Source organism: Tamandua tetradactyla, chromosome 11 (assembly GCF_023851605.1).
Source record: "Tamandua tetradactyla isolate mTamTet1 chromosome 11, mTamTet1.pri, whole genome shotgun sequence".
NCBI classification, from domain to species: domain Eukaryota; kingdom Metazoa; phylum Chordata; class Mammalia; order Pilosa; family Myrmecophagidae; genus Tamandua; species Tamandua tetradactyla.
The window spans coordinates 70,616,501-70,636,711 of NC_135337.1; the positions used below are offsets into that span (position 1 = coordinate 70,616,501).

The following is a 20,211-nucleotide window of genomic DNA, read 5'->3' on the forward strand; positions in this document are numbered from 1 at the left end:
AGGACTCTTGTGGACGGGGGCAGCCAGCTGTAACTGCTACAGTGACTCCTATCTCCCATCTGTCCCATTTCCTGAGTGATTACAAACTAAGCAGAATTCAAGAAGCCAGAGATGTTCTAAAAATAAATGGCCTTTTCTGTTTTGCTTGTGTTTTTTTTCCCTTCCCTTATCTTCAATCCCTTCCCTTATCTTCAAAGTCAACCACACTAATAGTGTTTTTGGGTCCCCTATGCAAACATGCCTTGTCGGCAGAGAACTCGCGTTTCCTACGTGTTTCCCCCTTGGGTGTGAGCCCCTGGGCCTGAGTGAGGGCAAGGGGTCTCATCAGCTTCACAGAGACCGAGCCTCAGTCCCCCTCCTGCCTCACCATGATTCTGGGGTCCCCATTTCTTCTCCCATTCAAAGGGATCTCCAGGGCACCCCTTGAAGAGCTTACTTTCCCTTGTGTTTTATCCTCCATTGCAGAATATGAAGCTTCTCATTTTTTATGACTAGAAAGGGATTATCCACATTATAGTTGAATTTTAAATTATATTTGGCAGTGAATATCATATCTGATATTCATTCTAGAAAGCTTGCAATTATCCTGGACTGAAAATGCTAAAGTTGTGAACAACTTTGTAAATAGTCACTTGAGCATTTTTACAAGAAGCATTCAACAATAAAGCCTTTCCAAGTTAAATCTCTTTCCCTTTCCCAACTGTGCAGGTTTAGCAAATCTGGCTATAGTTAAACAAGTAAAAGGTGCAAGGACTGGGGCCTGTGCGGGAGGGTGCATGTGGGATATTCTACTGAAAAGAGAGCTACAACTCATAACCTGAATGCACAGAGATGCATTTTGCAAAGCAGGCTCTGGACTTGCCTTCTGGCTGATGCCCATCCGAAAATCCAGAGATTGTGGAAATAACAGCATACAAATCATTCCATGGGTGTGAAGCATATTTTTCTTAGCTTGTCACTCTCATTCAAGCCATTCTTTTCTTTGGCAACAGGAGGAAAAATGCTGGCCAGGAGCCTAAATACTCATTCTCTGGTCGTTCTATTAGAATCTTACTCATTTCACATAGGAGACAATAACAGCCAAGAGAAAAAAAAATTCTTTTCTCTAAGAAGTCAGGTAATTTCTCATGGCTTCTCACCCCTCTCCCCACAGCTCCAGGGACAGCTGTTCCTCAAAGCCCAGGACACAAAGGCATAACCCGAACGCTCTCTTTTGTTTTACAAGGCTTTGAGCTGCTATGTGCATGAATTATGTTTAAAATGACAGCCACATGGATTAAACCATCATTCTCATTAACGGGGCTGTAACCTAGGGGAAAGCTGGCTTTATGGCGATAATGCTAATTTGAAACAGATCATCCTCAAAAGGGGCAAGGGAGAGGGGGTGGCAAGGGAGGAAAACCGTTTTTCTCTTCCGTGCCGTGGCGCAAAATTCCTTATCGAGAAGGGCTAATCAAAGTCTGCTCTGAGCAGCGCCATGGAGCAGCAAATGCAAGTTCTCTCCTGACAAAGCACGTTTCGATTTCCAGACAGTTCGTAACTTGAGGATAATCATGATGGGAGGGTGACACCTGTTCGGTAGCTGGGGCCTGGCGAGGCAGACCAGGCAGGAAAACGAGTGGAGTGTGGGGTGGCAGGATGCAGGCGTGGTCAGTGGCATGGAGCCACGAGAGGGACAGGGACATGGGTGCAGAGTCTGAGGGCGAGGGCAGCCTGTGAACTTGAGCTCAAGGAGAGAGCCCAAGGCCACTGCCTCCGCTGCGGCCGGCTCTCCGATCAGAACCACCCTTCCTGGGACGCCCTTCAACAGAGCTCGTGGAACTGATGCCCAGCACCGCCCGGCTGGGGTGGTTACAATGCTGTCCTCGCCCGCTTAGTAAAACACCACAGGTGTGTGCAGGCTGCACGTCCATCCTGCGGACCCCACGCATACGTTCCCTGTGTTTAATTATAGCTGTACCATAATTTCATCCCCTCAGCTAACTAGCCAGCGTGACAGGCTTCTAACACAGCTGCAAATATGATTAACAGCATTTTCTCCAGATCCATTTGCCTGATTAGATCACACTGTAGCTTAGCAGGCTGTTTGTTCATCGTTTCTACCTATTCGAGTTTAATTTAATAGCTTTCACCAGTGAAAATCTTTCAGCGCGCATACAACGCTGGGAAAAAAATTACAGCAAAAAAATTCCACTGTAATCGGAAACAAAATTGTAGCATTCTAAAAAAAAAAAAAACAAAACGCTTCTAGTGTTAGACTAGCTTTACAGATTTAACAATCATTGCACAAAACCTTGAAGCAAAAGATGTAGCGTATTTCCAGTAAAACTACCGGTTGCCTACTTGACTCGGTTTCGGCGCAGACACAAACAAGGCGCGCTTTTCCTGCGTGCTCTGAGTCACCCACACTGCCGCAGTTTACATGGACAGCCCATTCTTCCTTCCGCCAAAACTCCAAAGTCTCTCCTCTCTCAGAAAATCCATATGTCTCCTACCCGTTTATCAGTTTTCCACATCTGAGAAAACATTCACCCAGCAGGTGAGAAGCAGGGAGAAATCCTGAGTAAGTCAGATGAGATGGACAGATATCCCATTTTTAAATTTAATATGGCTTAATTTCATTCTTCTACTTAGAAATGCATGAAAACTATATTGAAATATCTATGCTCTGTTGGTGGTAGAAGGCAGTAAGTAAATGGGCTTATGTAATGGAGTTGAAGAAAGGGGAAAAAAAGAGGTGAAACTTCAATAGTTTAAGTTGTCCTTTCTCTCATGTTTGAGTAAGCAATGATATTCTGGGGGAATTTTCCAGGTTATAAGGAAAGAAAGCCTGTAATCAACTTTTAAGGATAAGGCATATCAGAGACACCAACCAAAAATGAAGAACCTAGTTTAGTGTCTTTAAAATAGAATAAAACATAAATAAGCAAAAAAATAGGCAAAATAGGTATTTACTAATATGGATTACTTATCATAATCTTATCTTAAATATATACTTTTGGTTGTTAGGAAGCCCAATTAAAATAAGGATTACCATGAATTTGGGGATGTATTTATTGGTAATACCCACAAAATTTTTAAATCAGAAATAGTTTTCCTGGAATTCACCCAAGACCCAGAAGAAGAGCTCACCTATGAAGTAACCAGCCTTAATATTTAATATTCCAAGAAGATTTGTCCCCCATGTCTGCAGCTAATATTGCTCAGGATATTTGCTAATAGTCCTTTAATATTTAAATTATTAGGATACTATACTTCCCTTTTTTAAGGGGTAAGCAATTAAAATATATTTATATGTACCCATAGATAACTTATGTATCTCTGTGACCGTGGAAAATAGAAATCAAAAATTGATTTAATTAGACCATTTAAATCCAGTGATGCCAATAATTTCCCAGGACTTAAACACTATCTAGCAAGCATCCATTTCCTTGTCTGCCTCTCTCAATAGATGTTAAGTGTCCTGAGGGCAGGGATCATGTCTTCATATCCCAAATGCTTAGCACAATGCACAAAGGACGCATTAAAAAAATTTGACTGCATGAACAAATGAGCAAATACTTAAATGAAATGATCCTTCTACTCAGCAGTTCACCATTACCAAAATCCCATTAAAGGGCTTGCATTTCACTCTCATCATTTATCCCCAACTGTCTTTTAGTAGAGACACCAATAACAGGTGAAATGGCCCAGTGATAGGTAACAAAAGAGGTCCCTTTGGCTTCAGTACCTCCAAACTAAAGGACTTTTCCCTAAAGGAACTGATCATGCATAGTGATACTTTAGCAAATTCATTGATCTTGTACCCTGAGTACATAAGACACCTTTTAATTACTTAAAAACCTCTAAATCCCTCCTGGATTTTTTTTTTTTTGAGCTTCAACCTGAAAATAAAATTTTCATTAATGAAAATACAATTTTTCATTAAAAAGTATGAATAGGTAAACCACTGAATATGTCTTGACATCAGAAGGTCAAACTGACTGGAAGGAATAACTAAGGAAAAACAGTCCCGATACGGTTCAAAAAGGAAAAAAATATGTCATCTCACAGACTTTACCCTCTTTGTCAGAGTCAAGCCTCCCAGGCTCCCAGGTCACCCAGGCGGGCAGGGATCCGCGCGGTCCTCGGGGAGGGCTAAGGGGGCAGCGCCTCCCGGCTGGGGTCTCAGTTCCACCAAGGGGAGGCTCAGGAAGTGGCCTTGGCCACGGTGCCCGTGGCCGGGAGCTGGCTGTGAAGCAGCAGAGGATGACTGCAGGTGACCCACAGGGCAGGCACCCTAAGATCCTACAGGCCTGTCCAGGTCCAGCCGGAAGGAAGTCACTTCACATGGGGGCAGCTGATTGTTCCCCTGGAAATCTCGGCTTCAGACACACCAGGAGACAATGAACAATAGGGAAAACATAAATATGCCTCTGTGTTTCTCAATCTCACACTACTAACAGGCCTCCTGGCCTAAGTTTCACGCTATTGTGATCAGTGTTTCTCGGCTGTGAATACATAAATGCAGCAAAGGATTCTCCAGAAACGCCCCTGAGGGCAGCTGGATGGACACTGGATCTAAGTGGACCGAAGCTCAGGCTGTGCCTTGTGTTCCATCTCCCTGCCTACGTTGGAGGCTCCCAAGCCAGGCCTCTACATCTTTTGTATTTCTTGGATCTGCAGTAAAGGGTGGAAGGGTTTCAGTAAACATCCACACAATGAACTGGCTGGCAAGCCTGCAGCGAGACCTTCAGCTTCTCGGGTGCTCTTTCTCCCAATCTGGGTGAGGAGAGAAAATGCACCCACCTGGGCTCTGCAGGCGAGAGCTGAGCGCACCTCGGCGGAGGCAGTGGTCAGGCTAAGGTGCTGGGTCAGCATTGGACGTCTTGGCCAGCACCCCTGGCCCCGCCCACAGTGGGCGCTCACCCATCTTTGCTGATAGACTACCTTTTCTCCTTCCAGTCAGCTTGACCTTCTGGTGCCAAGACATATTCGATGGTTTACATATTCGTATTTTTTAATGAAAATTTTATTTTCATTAATGAAGTTTTATTTTCAGGTTGAAGAAACCTCAATTCTATGCCCCCCATGCACTGTTTCTCCATTGCATACTTTTTTTGGTAGGGGGGAGGCATTTCCACAAACCCAGTTCTCCGCCAAACCACAACCCTGGAGGTGAGGGTGAGAATTCTCAAGGCTGAGGGGCTCAGCACAGCGCCCAGCGTCTTCCTGAGCAGCCCCCGAGAAGCTCACACACACGGCTCTTTGGAAAGGCCCACAAACTGGAGGAGACAGGAAGCTCTGCGAGGAGCTCTACAAGAAACTCAGCGTTGGGATGAAACAAGAAACAAAAAACTTATTTAGCGAAAAGGTAAATTCTGTCCTGAGCTTCTGCTCTTACCAACTTTAGATTTTTTAAGCGCCTGACTCACGGGGTTATTATGTAACTCAACAAACTTATAATTAATTTCAGTCAGCCTTAAATTAAAAAAGCCCTCCACCAGGTGTGTGTGCGTGTGCGAAGCTTAGTTTTCCCTGGCAGAGCCACAGAAATCCTATCTGCTACTCTAGATTCTGAATCAGCCATACCACAGCAGAAACTTTTTAAACACATAATTCCCTGCTGCTTTCTGTCTGTTTCCTTAAGGATCTGTCTCTTTTTTTCTAATATTTTTATTGTAAACAACAAACAAACATACAAACATTCTTGACAGGGTTACGATCAGTGGCTCACAATATCACATAGCTGTGTATTCATCACCATGATCATTTTTTTGAACATCTGCATTTTTAAAAATTATTATTTTTAGGCTCTCTTAATTGTTCCAGAACTCACACAAGAGTCTACTCTCCTGGCAGCAGGAACCAAGGCTAAGATGAAACCATGGCTCTGTTCCAACCTATGCAACTTCTTTGCCAATAGGCAAACCCAAACCCCACAGACAGGAGCGTGGGCAGGACATGCTCCAGGGAGTCCCCAGGCTACCTGTCATGGCTCCTTCAGCCACAATGTCACTTTCTTCATTTGACATCTGCAGGTTCAAACAGTGTAATCGGGATCCTGAGAAGTAAAGGGGAATGCATGGGGATGGACAGAGAGACCACCATGAAAGACCCGCCCATGAGATGACTCTGGAAGCCTGGACAGAGGAGGGACCTGAGGAAAGGACACGGCTTTCAGGCTTCTGGGTTTTCAGGACCAAATACCCACCCAGGCTGCGCGGGCTCCTGCCTCCCGCCGGCCACTAAGGGGCATCTCCGGGAGCGGCTGAGAAGCCTGGCCGCTGCTTTTGTGGCGCTGCTGTCACTTGTGCATCGGCTCACTCACACCCCAAGGGCCACGATGGATGGCGCTGCCTGCGCCCCCGGTCCGCGGACACACACCTGGTCCGGCTCGGCCGCGCGCAACTGGGGTTCCCCGGGGCGCCCGACGCCAATGCAGGACAGCCCGCCCCGCCGGCCGCACCCCAACCCCCGCCTTGCGTTTCCCACTACTGCCCCCAAGTTTCTGGGCGCGGCGCTCAAGCCCGCGGGGACTGGAGAACCAGGGCTCTGTGACAGAGTCACCGCATACCCGGGCGGGCCATTCCCGCTCGGTTCTCCGCCACCGCACAAGCGCTCCCGGGACGGCCACCGGCCTGGGTCCCGGGAGCCTCCCTGCGGGCCTCGCTGGTGCGGGGGACGTCGGGATCCCTGGACACCTTGGCGCAGGGACACCTGGACACATGGGCTCAGGGACACCTGGACGCCAGGACACCTGGACACATGGGCACAGGGACTCCTGGATGCCAGGACACCTGGACACCCTGGCGCAGGGACACCTGAGCGCCGGGAGACTTGAGAGCCGGGACACCTGGGCGCCGGGACACCTGAGCGCCGGGACACCTGCGCGCAGCGGCCTTTACCTCGAGTCCGCTGAGGCTGGCGCTCTTGCCGCGGGACTTCCTGCGGAGATAGACCGAGAAGAAGCGGCGCACCGTGAACTTCCTCATGCCAGCGTCCATCGCCCGCCGGCCCCCACGCAGGGCCAGGAGGAGCCGCGGGGCCGGCGCCGCGAGCTCGGGCATCCCCGGCGCCCGCCTGTCGGGTCCGCGGGCGAGCGCGCACGGCCGGGGAGCGCGGGCCCGAGCCCATGCAGGCCGCGACGCGGGTGGGCGGGCGAGCGCAGGGCGGGCCCTCGGGCCAGCGCAGCCCGGGCCCCTGCGCGCCGCCTCGGTCCTCCCTCGGGTCACTCTGCGCCCTGGGCCCCAGGCGCCCCGCCTCGCCCGAGACCCCGCCCTTCTTGCCCCGGCTCCGCCTTTCGCCACTCCAGCCAATCTACGCCTCGTCCCGCCCCCGTCTCCGAACCGCTCCATTCCAACCAATGAGCGCCCACAGCCCGAGGCACCCCGCCCCGCCCCTCGTCACTCTAACCAGTCATCGGCCGTAGTCCAAATCTCCCCGTCCCGCCCCGCCCCACTCTTGCCAATCAACGCCCGCAGTCCTAGTCTCCCGGCCCTGCCCCGCCGCCTCTGCTCCGCCCCGTCCTCATCTGGCCAATCAGTGCCCGCAGTCCAAGACTCCATGCCCCGCCCCACGCCGCGGCCCCACCCCGCCCCGCTCCAGCCAATTAGCGCCCGTGGCCGCCGCCTGCACAGTGAGCCGAGCTGACAGCCCCGCGGCGCACCCCGCTTGCGGGGCGCACCTGCCGGGTCCGCCCGCTCCGCCAGCGGGGCCTGGGGCTCGCCACGCGGACGCCCGCTCCCGGCCGCGCCGCGCCCCGCCCCGCCCCGTCCCTCCCGCTCGGCCGCTTTCCACCGCGCGCCGCGGACCGGGGGGCTCTGGGTGGGGCTCCTGGTGGGGCCCTGGGTGCGGCCCTGGGTGGGGCCCTGGATGGGGCAGAGCTCCCCCTTGGTCGGTAGCGGACGGTGCAGGGACGCGGAGATGGCGAGGCGCGCGGGGAGCCCCGGGGCCCTACCGGTCCCCGAGGTCCCGTCCCGAGGCTCTCGCGGCAGCGCCCACAGCTGGGAGGCCTTCCGGCTGCGGTTCCCTCCTCGCGCCGGCGCTGCCAGCCCACCCGGGGCAGCCCGCCTCGCAGCCTTGGAGCCCCTAGCGAGGAGGGCCTCCGGAGGACCACCTGCCCAGAGGGCGCCTGCTGGCTGCTGGCTCTGCTTCGTCCTAAAGCAAACGCTCCTTTTTTCCTCACCACCCCCCCCGGGGGGGCACCGACCCGGGCGTACCCTGAGCACTGTCCCACCTGGAGTCTGTGTACAGAGAAATGGGAGAGCCTCTTTGCTAACACTAGCACCGCCACCTGGGAAGCCCAGAAGCGCTGATGCGGTGTGGAGGGACTCCTTTTGCCCTATGGACAGTACAAATCTGCGGGTAGTTTTATTCCCCGTGGCTGTATCAGACTATTTATGCCAAAATAGGCAAAGAGGGTCCAAATAGGAACAGTAAGTTCACGTTGCATATCCAGGCCGTGAGGTAAGAGACATTCTCTGGGATTTTAGTGGAGGCTGCAGGGCTCCGCGTGGAGAGGGAGTCAGATCCCAAGAGGCCACTTCCTTGTTGGTGAACCTGGGCCCACCTGCACATTTTGGGGCCCCCCTGCTCAGCACTAATTGGGTGTATGATACTGCTTTATGATGAGGCTTAAACAAGACAGTGCTTTTAAATTAAAAAGTACAAATTCATTTTTCATATGTTACTTTAAAACAGCCATAACTGATGTTTTTCTATAACTGTCACCAGAAGTACAGAGTCCCACTATCTACTGCTTCTCAAGACAAAGTGTGCCAGTTGAATTCCTATCAGAACCGGCTTCCTGCTTCATTTTAAGGCTCTGATAGAAGAGAGCTGTCTGTATGCTCAGCAGAGCCAGCCTCCTACCCATTCTGTGGTTGCCGCCCTGGCTCTCAGCACATGCAGGCAGGACACGGAAATGCGACACTGAGGCGCTGGCATAAAGCGCTGACATCTGGCTGGTCCCGGCTCCTGGGGCTGAGGGAGGGGCAGCACGGCCAAGTTTCTACTGTGGAGGGGCTGGGACAGCTGGGCAGAGACAGAAGTACAGTCTGCAAACTAACTAGCGGGTTTCCTGGCTCATGGCAAAAACTTGTGTTTTACCAAGAAGAGCATTTTACCCTGGTGTAACAGAGTTGGAAAGGAAAAACCACACGGAACATTCAGGGCCCCCCAAGTCCAAGTGCAACAAAATTATACTATTAAATTTGGAAATCTCAAAGGCAAAAAGAAGATGGAGGAGGAGGAGGCAGAGGACAAGGAGAAGGAGAAGACAAAGAAAACTTTCCATATTTCAACAATGGAATTCAGTTCAAGAAAAAGAATTTCTTCTGCTTTTGTACTGGTAAAACACAGCTAGATGAAAACCTTTGGCCATCACTCAACCCGACTGTACTTACATAATAACTTTCTCCAGGCCACCAAGGCCCACTTTTACTTGGCTCCAAATGATTCTTACCAAGTACTAGAAAAGAAAATGTAGACTCAATAACGGCTCGGGCACAGGTGAGACAGGGCAGGCGGCTGAAGAGAAAACAAAGAGCTCTGTGGGTATCTCCTTACGTTTCCTCTCACTTAAGCACAAACATTTTGGGACTAAATCCATGGCTACCAATAGGTCTTAAAAATGTGTTCAAGAAGCCCCAGCTTGACTGCATACAACTGAGGGTAAGGAAGGCTGAGCCTTGGGAGGCACCAGGCCCAGCCTTAGGGAAACAGGTGATGGTGACGTGCCGTGACCTGAAGATGTTCACAGGTGCACGGAGGGAAGGTTAGCAAACGAAAAGTACAATGCGGCTTTTCATGCGATGTGAGAGAACAGAAATGCATGTCAGGGAGGTGACACTTGGCCTGAGCCCCTGGAGCTAAGTAGACTTGCGGGAGGCAGAGCGGCTGGGAACGTGCAGGGAAAATACCAGGGAGGCTGGCCATGGTGTCATCCCATCTGTCTCACCACCTGCCAGAATCCCAGCACGGGGGCAAGGCCTGCGTCCTCCTGCATTTTGGAGAGACTTCCAGCGCTCAGGGTGGAGAACCACGTGGGTTTCCAGCAGCGGAAGCCCTGCAGAGAGAGGCCAGGGAGGGGCCGGAAGGGGCTCCAGCCTCTCCTCTTGGTCAACTGAACAGCTCTGAGCTTCACTTGTTTTTAGGACCACATGCCTGCATAGCAGCTTATCCCAGGAAAGAATGTGGGGGCTCAAACCCATTTGCAAACCACAGGTCTAGGATGGAAGGGGCTGTTGATCCTGGCAGCTCTCTGGGAAACGTGGGTTCTTTTTTAGCCCTCTGCCTGTTGTGCCTAGGAGAGCACATCTGCAATCATGACTCCCCATTGGGTGAGAAGGTAGAGACCAGCTGCCAGGGACATTTTATTTTCCTTTCAAGACAGAGTGAAATCTAAGGGGTGCTGGAAATACACAGTGGGACGAAAGAGAGAGCAAGGCAGCGAGACAGAGAAAGGCAGAGCAGTTACCAGGTCTGGGGTCACAGGCATCATCAGCTCAGGCATACGTGCTTTGAAAGGACCTAAAGCAAATCCCAGATTGAGAAAGATGCACAAATTGAAATTCAGACAGAGAGCTAAGAGGTGGGGACAGAGACAGAATGAATGAAGGACAGAGAAGAATATAAAATGGACGGTGATGGCCACAGAGAGAAAATAAGAGGCACAAACCACCCAGAGTGAGCTTTATCTACAAAATAAGAAAAATGAGAATGGGCAGCTTAATGAGTAGAAAGAAAGCAGAAATGGACTGTGAGACTCAAAGGATAGAGTTGTGTCGAATCAGATACAAATTGAAAGACTACAGGAGAGCCAAGGAAAATAATGATACGCCCAATAGGAATATGAAGTTTATCAAAAGTGAATGGATCACGGTGAGGACTGAGGAAAATGTTGCTGCTTGAGGCAGAGTAGAGGAGCATGTCTCTTTTACTATACCTGGGTGATAATGTGTGATAATGTGATGTCCAGAGCTAGTGCAGCTATTTTGGGACCATGAGGGAATTTTGCTAAGGATGGCATCACAGAAATCTGGAAAAATCTTGACTCCTTGATAACATAACTGAGTTACTGCATTAACCATTTCTGAAGCCAAATTTCCTTGGCATTTACTTTTATGGAAAATAATAAATCTCCTTACTGAACCAGGTTTTCTGTTATTTGCAGCTGAAAAAAATCATAATTGATATATTTAGCAAGCCACTTTGTTTTACTTGCTCAGTTGATTAATGTATAAAATGGATATATTTTTTAATTTTTAGAAAAAGTTAAAAAGATCATTTAAATAGCCATAATATTTGTAAAACTGGTAGAAAATGTTTTGAAGTTATAATTGCAGTTTTAATTATATGACGGAAGAATTACTCTTTTTGATTCATTCACATAACACGAAGCCCTCCTCTGTTTGCGGCACTGTGTCTTCCCCCGGGAAGGCCACAGCCAGTGGAGAATTAACATACACACATGTGACGATTTGGAGCTTTATGGACCCAAGGAGACCTCGTTCTTAAAGCTGATCCATCCTGCGGGTGAAGACCTATTGTGCGTGGGACCTTTGGTTAGGCTATTTCAGTGGAGACGTGCCCCAGGGGGGTCTGAATCCTCTTACTGGAGTTCTTTATAAGAGATGAAATCCAGAGCGAGCACGGAAGCTGAGAGAAGGACACACCCAGATGCTCAAAAAGAGCTGCAGCCGAGCGGCTGGACGCAGTGGAGCTGGGAGTGAAGGAGGAGCGGGCACTGGTGCGTGCCTGCTGGGTGCCAGGAGCTGCGATCATGGGTCACCTGCTGATGCCTGGATTTGGGCACTTCCACAGCCTCAGAATGGCAAGCCTGGAAGCTAATAAATCAGAAAAGCCAGACTATTTCTGGTATTTCCGCAGCTTTAGCAAACTAAAGCAACATACCCAGTGTACAGTGCGCTGCTGGGCACGGAGGGAGGACAGCGGGCACAGGGGCAGGGGGTGGGGGGCGACTGCCTGGGAGAGGGCTCCTCGGGGAACGGGGCGGTCTGGGGAGAAGGGCGAGGAAGGGAGGGGCATCTTGTGCCAGGGCTTCTGGGGCATCCTGGCTCACAGGTGCTTCCCACATGGCCCCGAGCATGGGTGGGTGGCAGGTGAACGGGTGATGTTGGCCCTCGCATTAAGCAGTAAGCAGGGACACATGGGGACACAGCTGCAGCTGGGAACGCTGGCTTGTGTCAGGGTGGAGAGTGGAGGAGGACCCGGGAAGCCTGGGCACAGCACTTTGGAGGAGAGGCTCTCCTGACAGTTGTGAGGGGCTTGACAAGCTCCCGATGCGGTGGACACAGGAGTGGCAGGAGTGACGTGACGGGGTAGGAGGGATGGCTGTGGAAGGTAATACCCAGCATAGATGCAACCTGGGACCAGGTGCTCGCGGGGAGGGCGGAAGCGTGTGTTTGCACTGGCCAGGAGAGCCTCGTGCCCTCACGCTGTCCCTCAAATCCACTCTCGCCACCCTGTCCCCTGCTCCTTTGTGACTCCCACGATAGTGCCCTACAATCTCTGAGTCTTGATGTAGCACATTCCGTGGGTGCCCTGGAAACCTATGATTTGCAATACAGTCCATGTTTGATTCCAGAAGTGACCACGAACATGGAAAGAGGGAAACCCAAAATCATATGAGATGAGAAGACAAAGCATAAACTCTAAAAGATGGGAATTTTACTTTTGTCAAATTTCTGGGCTGCTTGGTGCATTTTCACACTATCCATTCCTGAACTCTGAAGGAAATTATTCAGAAAAAAAATCTAACAGCAAGAGGTAACTAGAAACCTTAAAATAAAACACGCAGAAGATGAGATCATAATTAGGATAAGATGCCTCATAAATGTGAACTAATTATAGCACAATGAAACTGATAGACCATGATGCGAATATTTAGTTGTGTTAGCAATTCATGTTCTTGATTTGCTAATTATTAATCAATCCTGTCTCCCATCAATTTTAGCATAAATTTGTTACAAGAGAACCACAGCCAGGTGGCATTCATTTCTCCAACACTGTGCATTTTGCTGGACGGAGCCAGGAGTCAGCAGAGAAGACGGAAAGCTTAATTCCTGCCTTGGTACAAACAGGCCAGCGAGCACCTTGGACAGTGTGTTAAGGGCTCTGGAGGAGAGGCAGAATGGAACAGCCCTTCCTTCCAGGTGGGACGTGGCATCAAGTCCATACCTCAGGGTGAGAAGGAGTTAGCCAGGTCACGGGGGTAAGGAGAAGATGGTCCAAGTAGATGGGGGGACATCTTACAGGGCCAGAAAGCACAGTGCAAAGGAAGTTTCCTCAGGCTGGAATGCACGTGTGTGCGCGAATGGACGTTTTGGCATGGGGGGGGCTGGGCCAGGGGTCAAGGAAGAGGGTGGAGGCTGACGTTAAAGGGCCCTCGGGTGCACCTGAGGACAACGAAGGGCACTGAAGTTCCCTGCACGGGAGTGTTGGGGATGAAGTGGCGTCTCCCTCAACAGGCATGTTGAGGTCCAGACTCCTGGTTCTGTGGACGTGACCCTGCCTGTAAGTGGGACATCTGAAGGTGCCATGGCTAAGCTAGGATGGGCCAACCTGACGGGCGCGGGCCTTGACCCAGTGGGCCGGAGGCCTTGTAAACAAGGATTTGGGACATGTAAGTAGAAGCCAGAAGCAAGGAGCCAGAGAATGAGCGCTCACCAGGAGGCGGAGAAGACCGAGGACCTCGGTGAGCCAGCGCCAGCACGCTGCGGCCCCGGGGAGAAGGCCTGGCCTGTGGCCACCATGGTGGGAGCCTCCAGCCTCAAGCCCTGGGGGCAGTACATTCCTGTGTAAGGTGGCCAGGGTGTGACGTTTGTCCTGGTGGCTGGGCAGTCGGGGACAGAAACACTGCCTCCATGCAGTGCGTGCCGGTCCAGTGGAGGCCCTCTCGAGTCTGTCCCCTTCTCCACCCGTTTCTGCCATGAGTTCAGTACCAGCTGCTGACTCCTGCCTGGGCATGTGTGCCAACACCCACAGTCCGCTCCACACGCAGCAGCCAGTGTGGGGTTTGTAGAACCCACAGCAGACAGCATCACTCCCCTGCTTGAAACCCTGCAAGGACCCCGCTTTCTTGCCATGAGAATAAAACCCAAACGCCTCAGCATGGCCATGAAGCCTCCATGCCACAGAGACCCTGCTGTGTCGCCCACCCACCTCGATCCCCCTTGTCCTTCACTCCCAGGGCTCCGGCCACCCCAGCCTCCTCTCTCTTCTCTGAATGGGCCAAGCGTGTCCTCGCCTCTGGCCCTTTGTACTTGGTCTGTCATCTGCAGGACCTCTGTCCTGCTGGCTCCTTCTCGGCTTCAGCTTTCTGCTTAAATAACACCTCTCTTCCTCAGAACCCTGTCTAAAATAGTGCCTTACTCCTTGACGCTCCGGAACATTTATTTTCCTTATACAAATTCTCATGGTAGATGATTCTCTTTTACTTCTTCCTCTGCCCCGTTGTCGTCCTCCTCCTCCTCCTCCTCCTCCTCCTCCTCCTCCTCCCCCTCCCCCTCCCCCTCCCCCTCCCCCTCCTCCTCCTCCTCCTTCTCCCCCTCCCCCTCCTCCTCCTCCTCCTCCTCCTTCTCCTCCCTCTTCTTCCTTCTGTTTCTTCATAGTAAAAATGTCCCCACCAATTCCAATGCGAGGCTCTACAGGACAGAACTCACCATCCCCGAGGCTAGCATTATACACCCCAAGCTCACAGCACACACTCGGTAGATACCTATCGAATGAACACACTAGAGGAATGGAACAGCAGCTAGTGCAGCAGTCTAGGACAGAAACGACGGCAGCTTAAACAAGAAGAGTGGTGGGGAGAGGGGAAGAGAAGTAAATGAACTACAGAGTTATTGAGCCATTACAACAAACAGGATCTCAGGATTAATTCATTAAAAGTAAAGTTTCTACTAAAACTTTAGAAGGGGTCACATTCAAAATCTCTGTACAAATAACTGTATGCCAATGACAAATAACTGTGCACCTGGGCTCCGCGCCTTCTCTGAGAAGATAAAATGCCCTGAGGAGTGAAGGACAGGAGGGGCTTTGTAAGAAAATCAACTTGGGCAAAATCTGTGCTGTGCTCGCCCTTCCTCCCATCCCAGCCTGGTAGAGGACATGCCACTGTGGCCGGAAGCTGCCCCCAGGGCCTCTCGCGGACCTGGCAGAGCTCCGCGGCTCCAGCTCCAGCTCCCTTGGCTCCGGGGCTGGCAGAGCGTGTCGCTGCGGCCTTTGGGCTCTGGGACCCAGAAGGGCTCAATTCCTTGTTGATGATAAGTTTACTCAAGAGACAGTAGGGAGGCATCACAGTGAGGCTTTCTAGTGAAATAAGCATCAGCATCGAGAGAGAAGGATGAACAGAAGCGAGGGGGAGATTGGTAAGCATGGCATGCAGACGCTTTAACTTGCATCCTTTTTGGCTCAATACAAACGTGGGGTGGGGTGGGTTAGAGGGGCATTCTCTCACCCAGAGGTGACGCTCCCCCCTGGCTTTTGGATTTGAGCTTCAGTTCGGCTTTTACACTCCGCATTCCACGGTGGGATGCCTGGTGTGGGTGGTCAGTGAAAAGGCTTATTATCGACGGAAGCATTTGGTCCAACAGAACAGAAGGCTACTTTTGTGAATGGAGAAGTGAGGAGCTTTCTGTTGCCAACCCAACCATCTACCTAAATTCATTATAGAGGAACTTAAAAAGGAGGGGAGTGGGTGGGCCACGGTGGCTCAGCAGGCAGAGTTCTCACCTGCTATGCTGGAGACCCCGGTTTGATTCCCGGTGCCTGCCTATGCAAAAAAAAAAGGGAAGGGAGTTAGCAGGAAAGAGGAAACAGGTTAAAACTATAGCAGGAAGGATTTCTGTTATTTAAAAAGGAAAAAAAAAACCCTTCATAATAAAAACGTCTCTCAAGACCTGGAATGGATACAAAGGAGAATGCAAACTCCCTGCCAGAATATTTTTAGCAAGAAGTTTTCATCATTTAAAAAGATTTCATAGACATTGCAGGACTCCATGAATACCAAATGCTTACAGTAGAGGCGGGAACTAAATGAACACAAAGAGGAACGCGTGGGGCAGCTGAAGCCTACAGGGCTGTCATCCAAGGGGGCCGCGACGGGAGGGGAGGCACGCTTGGCAATATGGTGGGCTGTCCCTGTAGAGAACTCCTTCCTGGGATACACACAAAACACCCTCTTTTTTAAAGCATGGTCAATCTGGTAGTAGGTAGGGAAAAACAAACTCAGGCCAAAAAAAAAGAGGATAAGAAGGTATCTCCCAAAGGTAAGGCTATTGTGATTGGCAGGTGAAGTCATCCACACCTGTCCCCACCCCCCCCACCCCCCACCCCCGCTGCGGCCCAGGGAACGGGTCAGACCAGAGCCCCCTGAAGTCGGGGTTCTGGGGGAGCAATGCCCAGGGGCCCCCTAGGAAAAGCCCCTCCCTGAAGAAGGAGACTGGCCTACTCGGGGCAAGCACCAGAAAGAGCAACAGAAAACAGTTCTCTGCGTGGACGTCTGGACCAGATGCCCACAGTTATGCCAGTGTGAGGCCTCAATTCACACTTAGGAATGACCTGAAAAACTCCAAACCAAAAATGTAGTTTTTAGAGGTGGCACCCCAAGGACCTGGCAGAAGCAAATCTACGTAGTCTCTGGAGGCATGTACCCCAAATACAAGTCCTCAAACTTTAAAAATGGAGAATGTTGACAATAAAAATAAAGGTGCTTAGGAGTAAACATAACAAAAGATATGCAAGGTCTATGTGGAAATAATTCTAAAACTATTAAATGACTTTAAAAGATACTTATGGGAAATGGAGAGACAGCAGCTACTCCAGAATAAAAACAAAGTATCCTCAAGATTTTGAGCATGTAAAGTCTCTCCAAGGTGATCCATAGCATAATGCAATTCCAATGAGAATGCAGCTCTATAACCTTTATGGAGAATGAAAGGATGAGGGTGACCAATTGCCCACCAGAGGTCAAGCAAAAAGCCTTAATCTAGTGACTAATGACTTCATCAAGGTATCGAGAGGGGCAGCATCGTGTAGAGAAGAAATGGAACAGAACAAGGACACCTGGACATAGAAATCCAGATGCTCTATCGGAGACTTCATGGAAGCACCCATGACCTGTTAACAGAGATCTTGGACCGATTTCCCTACCGATGCCTTGGGCTGCCCTTCTCTCCCTGCAAGCCCACGCGAGCCTACCAATCCTCACCCCAATCCTCACCCCACCCTGTAGCAACGACCGAGACAAACGTGGACCTTCTGGCCTCCGCTCGCCAGGCTCTTCCCCCTTCCCCCGGTGCCAGGTCTTCAGGTTGTACGAGCACGTCGCTGTCTCGGGGCCGTCCTGCCACCTGCATGTGGAGCATGCCTACCCCCACCCATTCACCTGGGTTGGCGCCTAATCCTCCAGCTCTCCCTCAAATGTTAGCCCTTCGGGGATGTCTCCCAGGACCCCCCCAGAATCAACCAAGCCCCACCAGCTACACGCTCCTGAAGTTCTTGGCCATTTTCCTTTGGGGTACTTAGACACTCACGTGTGGGTGTGCAGGACCACTGATTATTTCCAATGGGCCGTAAACTCAACGCGGGCGGGGGGCTGACTGCACCCCACTGCCTGCCCGTGCCTGCTCAGAGCTTCACCTGCTGGCAGGGAGGGGAGTGGGCGCTGGCCGCGGACCCCTGCTGGGGCGCTCCAGCTGCCCCTCCCGCAGGAGGCGCCGCTGAGGCCCAGGAGGACCGAGGAACCACTCAGCACCCCCCACCCTTCCCCTCGTGTCCTCTCTCCATCCTCTCTTCCTCCTCCTTTCCGTTTCCTCTTCTTTCTTTAAGCCCATGAGGCCACATCAGCTTGGGGAATGAAGGGCCTAAGTTAGCAGCCCTGAATCATATTTTTGGGTTTGCTAAGTGGTGCGATGTGCACTATTAAAAAAAAACTTTTTTTTAGTCGGGAACCGATGTCACATGCACAACGGTTCATCCTCGAGTCTGGCATCATGCAGAGCCGCATTCCTGAGCCAGTGTGTGCCCGGCTGACACGGCCTGTCTCCTTAGCCCTGATGTCACTCTTCCAGGTATGATCATAGCTGTGCTCCCTCCCCAAGGGACTGGCTGGAGATTCTGGGGAGTTATCAGGAAGCTTGAGAGCCCATTTCTGCACAGCACGTGCTTTCGTTACCCCACCCAGTCTTCTCAGGGAAGAATTAGACGTAAGCTGCAAACCCAAAGGCAGAAACATTTTACCATGGAAATACTTTTCAATAAAGACCTGAAAACATGGAAAACCAAAGAGAGATTAAGTCCTGGGAATTTGTCATGCCCATACAGTATTAACATGACTATTATACAACCTTTAAAGCTATTGAACTTTGCACAGAATGAACAAGTATGTGCCTTTTTTTTTTTCCCCGCATGGGCAGGCACCGGGAATCGAACCCGGGTGTCTGGCATGGCAGGTGAGAACTCTGCACTGAGCCACCATAGCCCACCCAAGTATGTGCCTTTTAATGTGAAAAAATACCACAGCAATTGGTGATGAGGCTTCCATAAAAGTAGATACATTTTGGAGCTAAAATTAAAATTTCTATAGCATTTAGTTTCTGAATTACTAACCTTGTGGGTAAGTCAGTTAAATAAAAGCACTGAAACAGGGAGTCAAAAGAGTTGGGTTCGAGTTGCAGATCTGCCTTTTATAGCTATGTGACTTTCAGCCTCAGTGTCCCTATTCGCAAAATGAACAATTCAGACTGAATAATCTCAAAGAAAACCTTATGTACTTGAATTCTGTGACAGGTAGAAAAAAGCACAATGCTGTCTAATATGTTTCTTTTTAGAAATGCCAGGATTAAACAAGATCACCTGTGTTTTCTTCGAGTCATGACCTCCCAACCCAGTTCTCCTTTCTCCTCAACAGCCTTGCTTCTCCCCATCTCGTTGGCCCAGCTCAGCCCTCACCTCCCCTGGGGAGTCTCCCCTGCCTTCTCCAGGCTGCATGACAAGTTCTCCGCCAGGAACTGGCCCTTGTTTCTCTGGATGTACCTGGCATGAATCCTGGGCCCTCAACCAGCATATTCAATGCCGGTCCAGTTCTGAGCCCATAATGGGTCCAGAGCTAAAGAAGTAAATCTAGTAACGAATAGTGATACTCCTCTTGCCGTGGTTTTGCAAATTCACACAATAGGTAACATGTTTTTACCCTTCAGCCCATTAACTTCCAGTGCCTAATAAGTGTGTGTATATGTATACACGTAGTGTGTGCACGCCTACACACAAACACACCACACATATAAATACATACAGCTCCGCAGCTCCCGGAAACAGTTTTTCTCTCACAGTTAAAGGGATGACAGTATTTTCCAGGTTTGTGCTTCCCTTACTCTCCTCATCGACAGGGACTGTTCGTGCTTTTTACCATTTTCTGGGCTGAGCACATTGGCAACGGGCACCGAGGGGCCACAGAAAGCACCCCTTCTGGCCAGACTCACCAACTGTGCTGGTCTGGAGCTGTTATGTACCCCAGAAAAGTCATGTTCCCCTCATTCAGTCTTGTGGGTGCAGACTCATTGTGGGTGGGACTTTTGACTAGGCTGTTTCCATGGAGATGTGGCCCAGCCAATTCAAGGTGGGTCTCAGTCAGCTTACTGGAGCTCTCAACAAAGAGAATAAACCATAGAGAAGGCTCAGAGTCAACACAGAGAACAGAGAGATGAAACCAAGTGAAGGATGCAGAGAGAAAGAAAATGCCCCAGCAGAAGCCCAAAGGACCCCCAGCAGCTGAGAGAGCCATTGTGGAAGCCAACCCAGGGGAAGGGCCAGCAGACATGGCCATGTGACTTCCCGTGTGCCAGAGGCACTCCGGATGCCAGTGGCCTTTCCTTAGTGAAGGTTTCCTCTTGTTGATGCCTTAATTGGGACATTTTCATGGCCTTAGAACTGTAAATTTGTAACCTAATAAATCCCCTTTGAAAAAGCTTATCCACTTGTGACATTTTGCACCCTGGTGGCTGTAGCAAACTGAAGCCATGCGCATACACGTCCTCCCTTGGTGGACCCGTGTCCTTGTGGCCAGTATCACGGCGGAATATGGGGACAAAAAAGAACTTTTTGTATGTATTTTTAAATTTTTCCATGATTTTTCACACTGCTTGAGCTCTCTGAGATAGAATCCACTGTCATGTGTGTGTGAAAAGAAAAGGGTGATAGAGGTAG

The 20,211-nt window shown here is 50.6% G+C and overlaps 1 protein-coding gene across 9 annotated transcripts in view; it reads right to left on the minus strand.

Annotated features, from left to right (window-relative positions):
• RPS6KA2 (ribosomal protein S6 kinase A2) overlaps nucleotides 1-20,211 on the minus strand; it is a 404,289-nt gene that overhangs the window by 174,881 nt on the left and 209,197 nt on the right. For 2 of the 9 annotated variants that reach the window (XM_077120829.1, XM_077120831.1), the window contains exon 1: nucleotides 6,888-7,039. The exons of the other annotated variants lie outside the window; for them this stretch is intronic. In XM_077120829.1, the coding sequence (XP_076976944.1) occupies nucleotides 6,888-6,986 (99 nt within the window). In that variant the 5' untranslated portion in view covers nucleotides 6,987-7,039. Of the gene's footprint in view, nucleotides 1-6,887; nucleotides 7,040-20,211 lie in introns of those variants that run through there. 9 annotated transcript variants of the gene reach the window in all.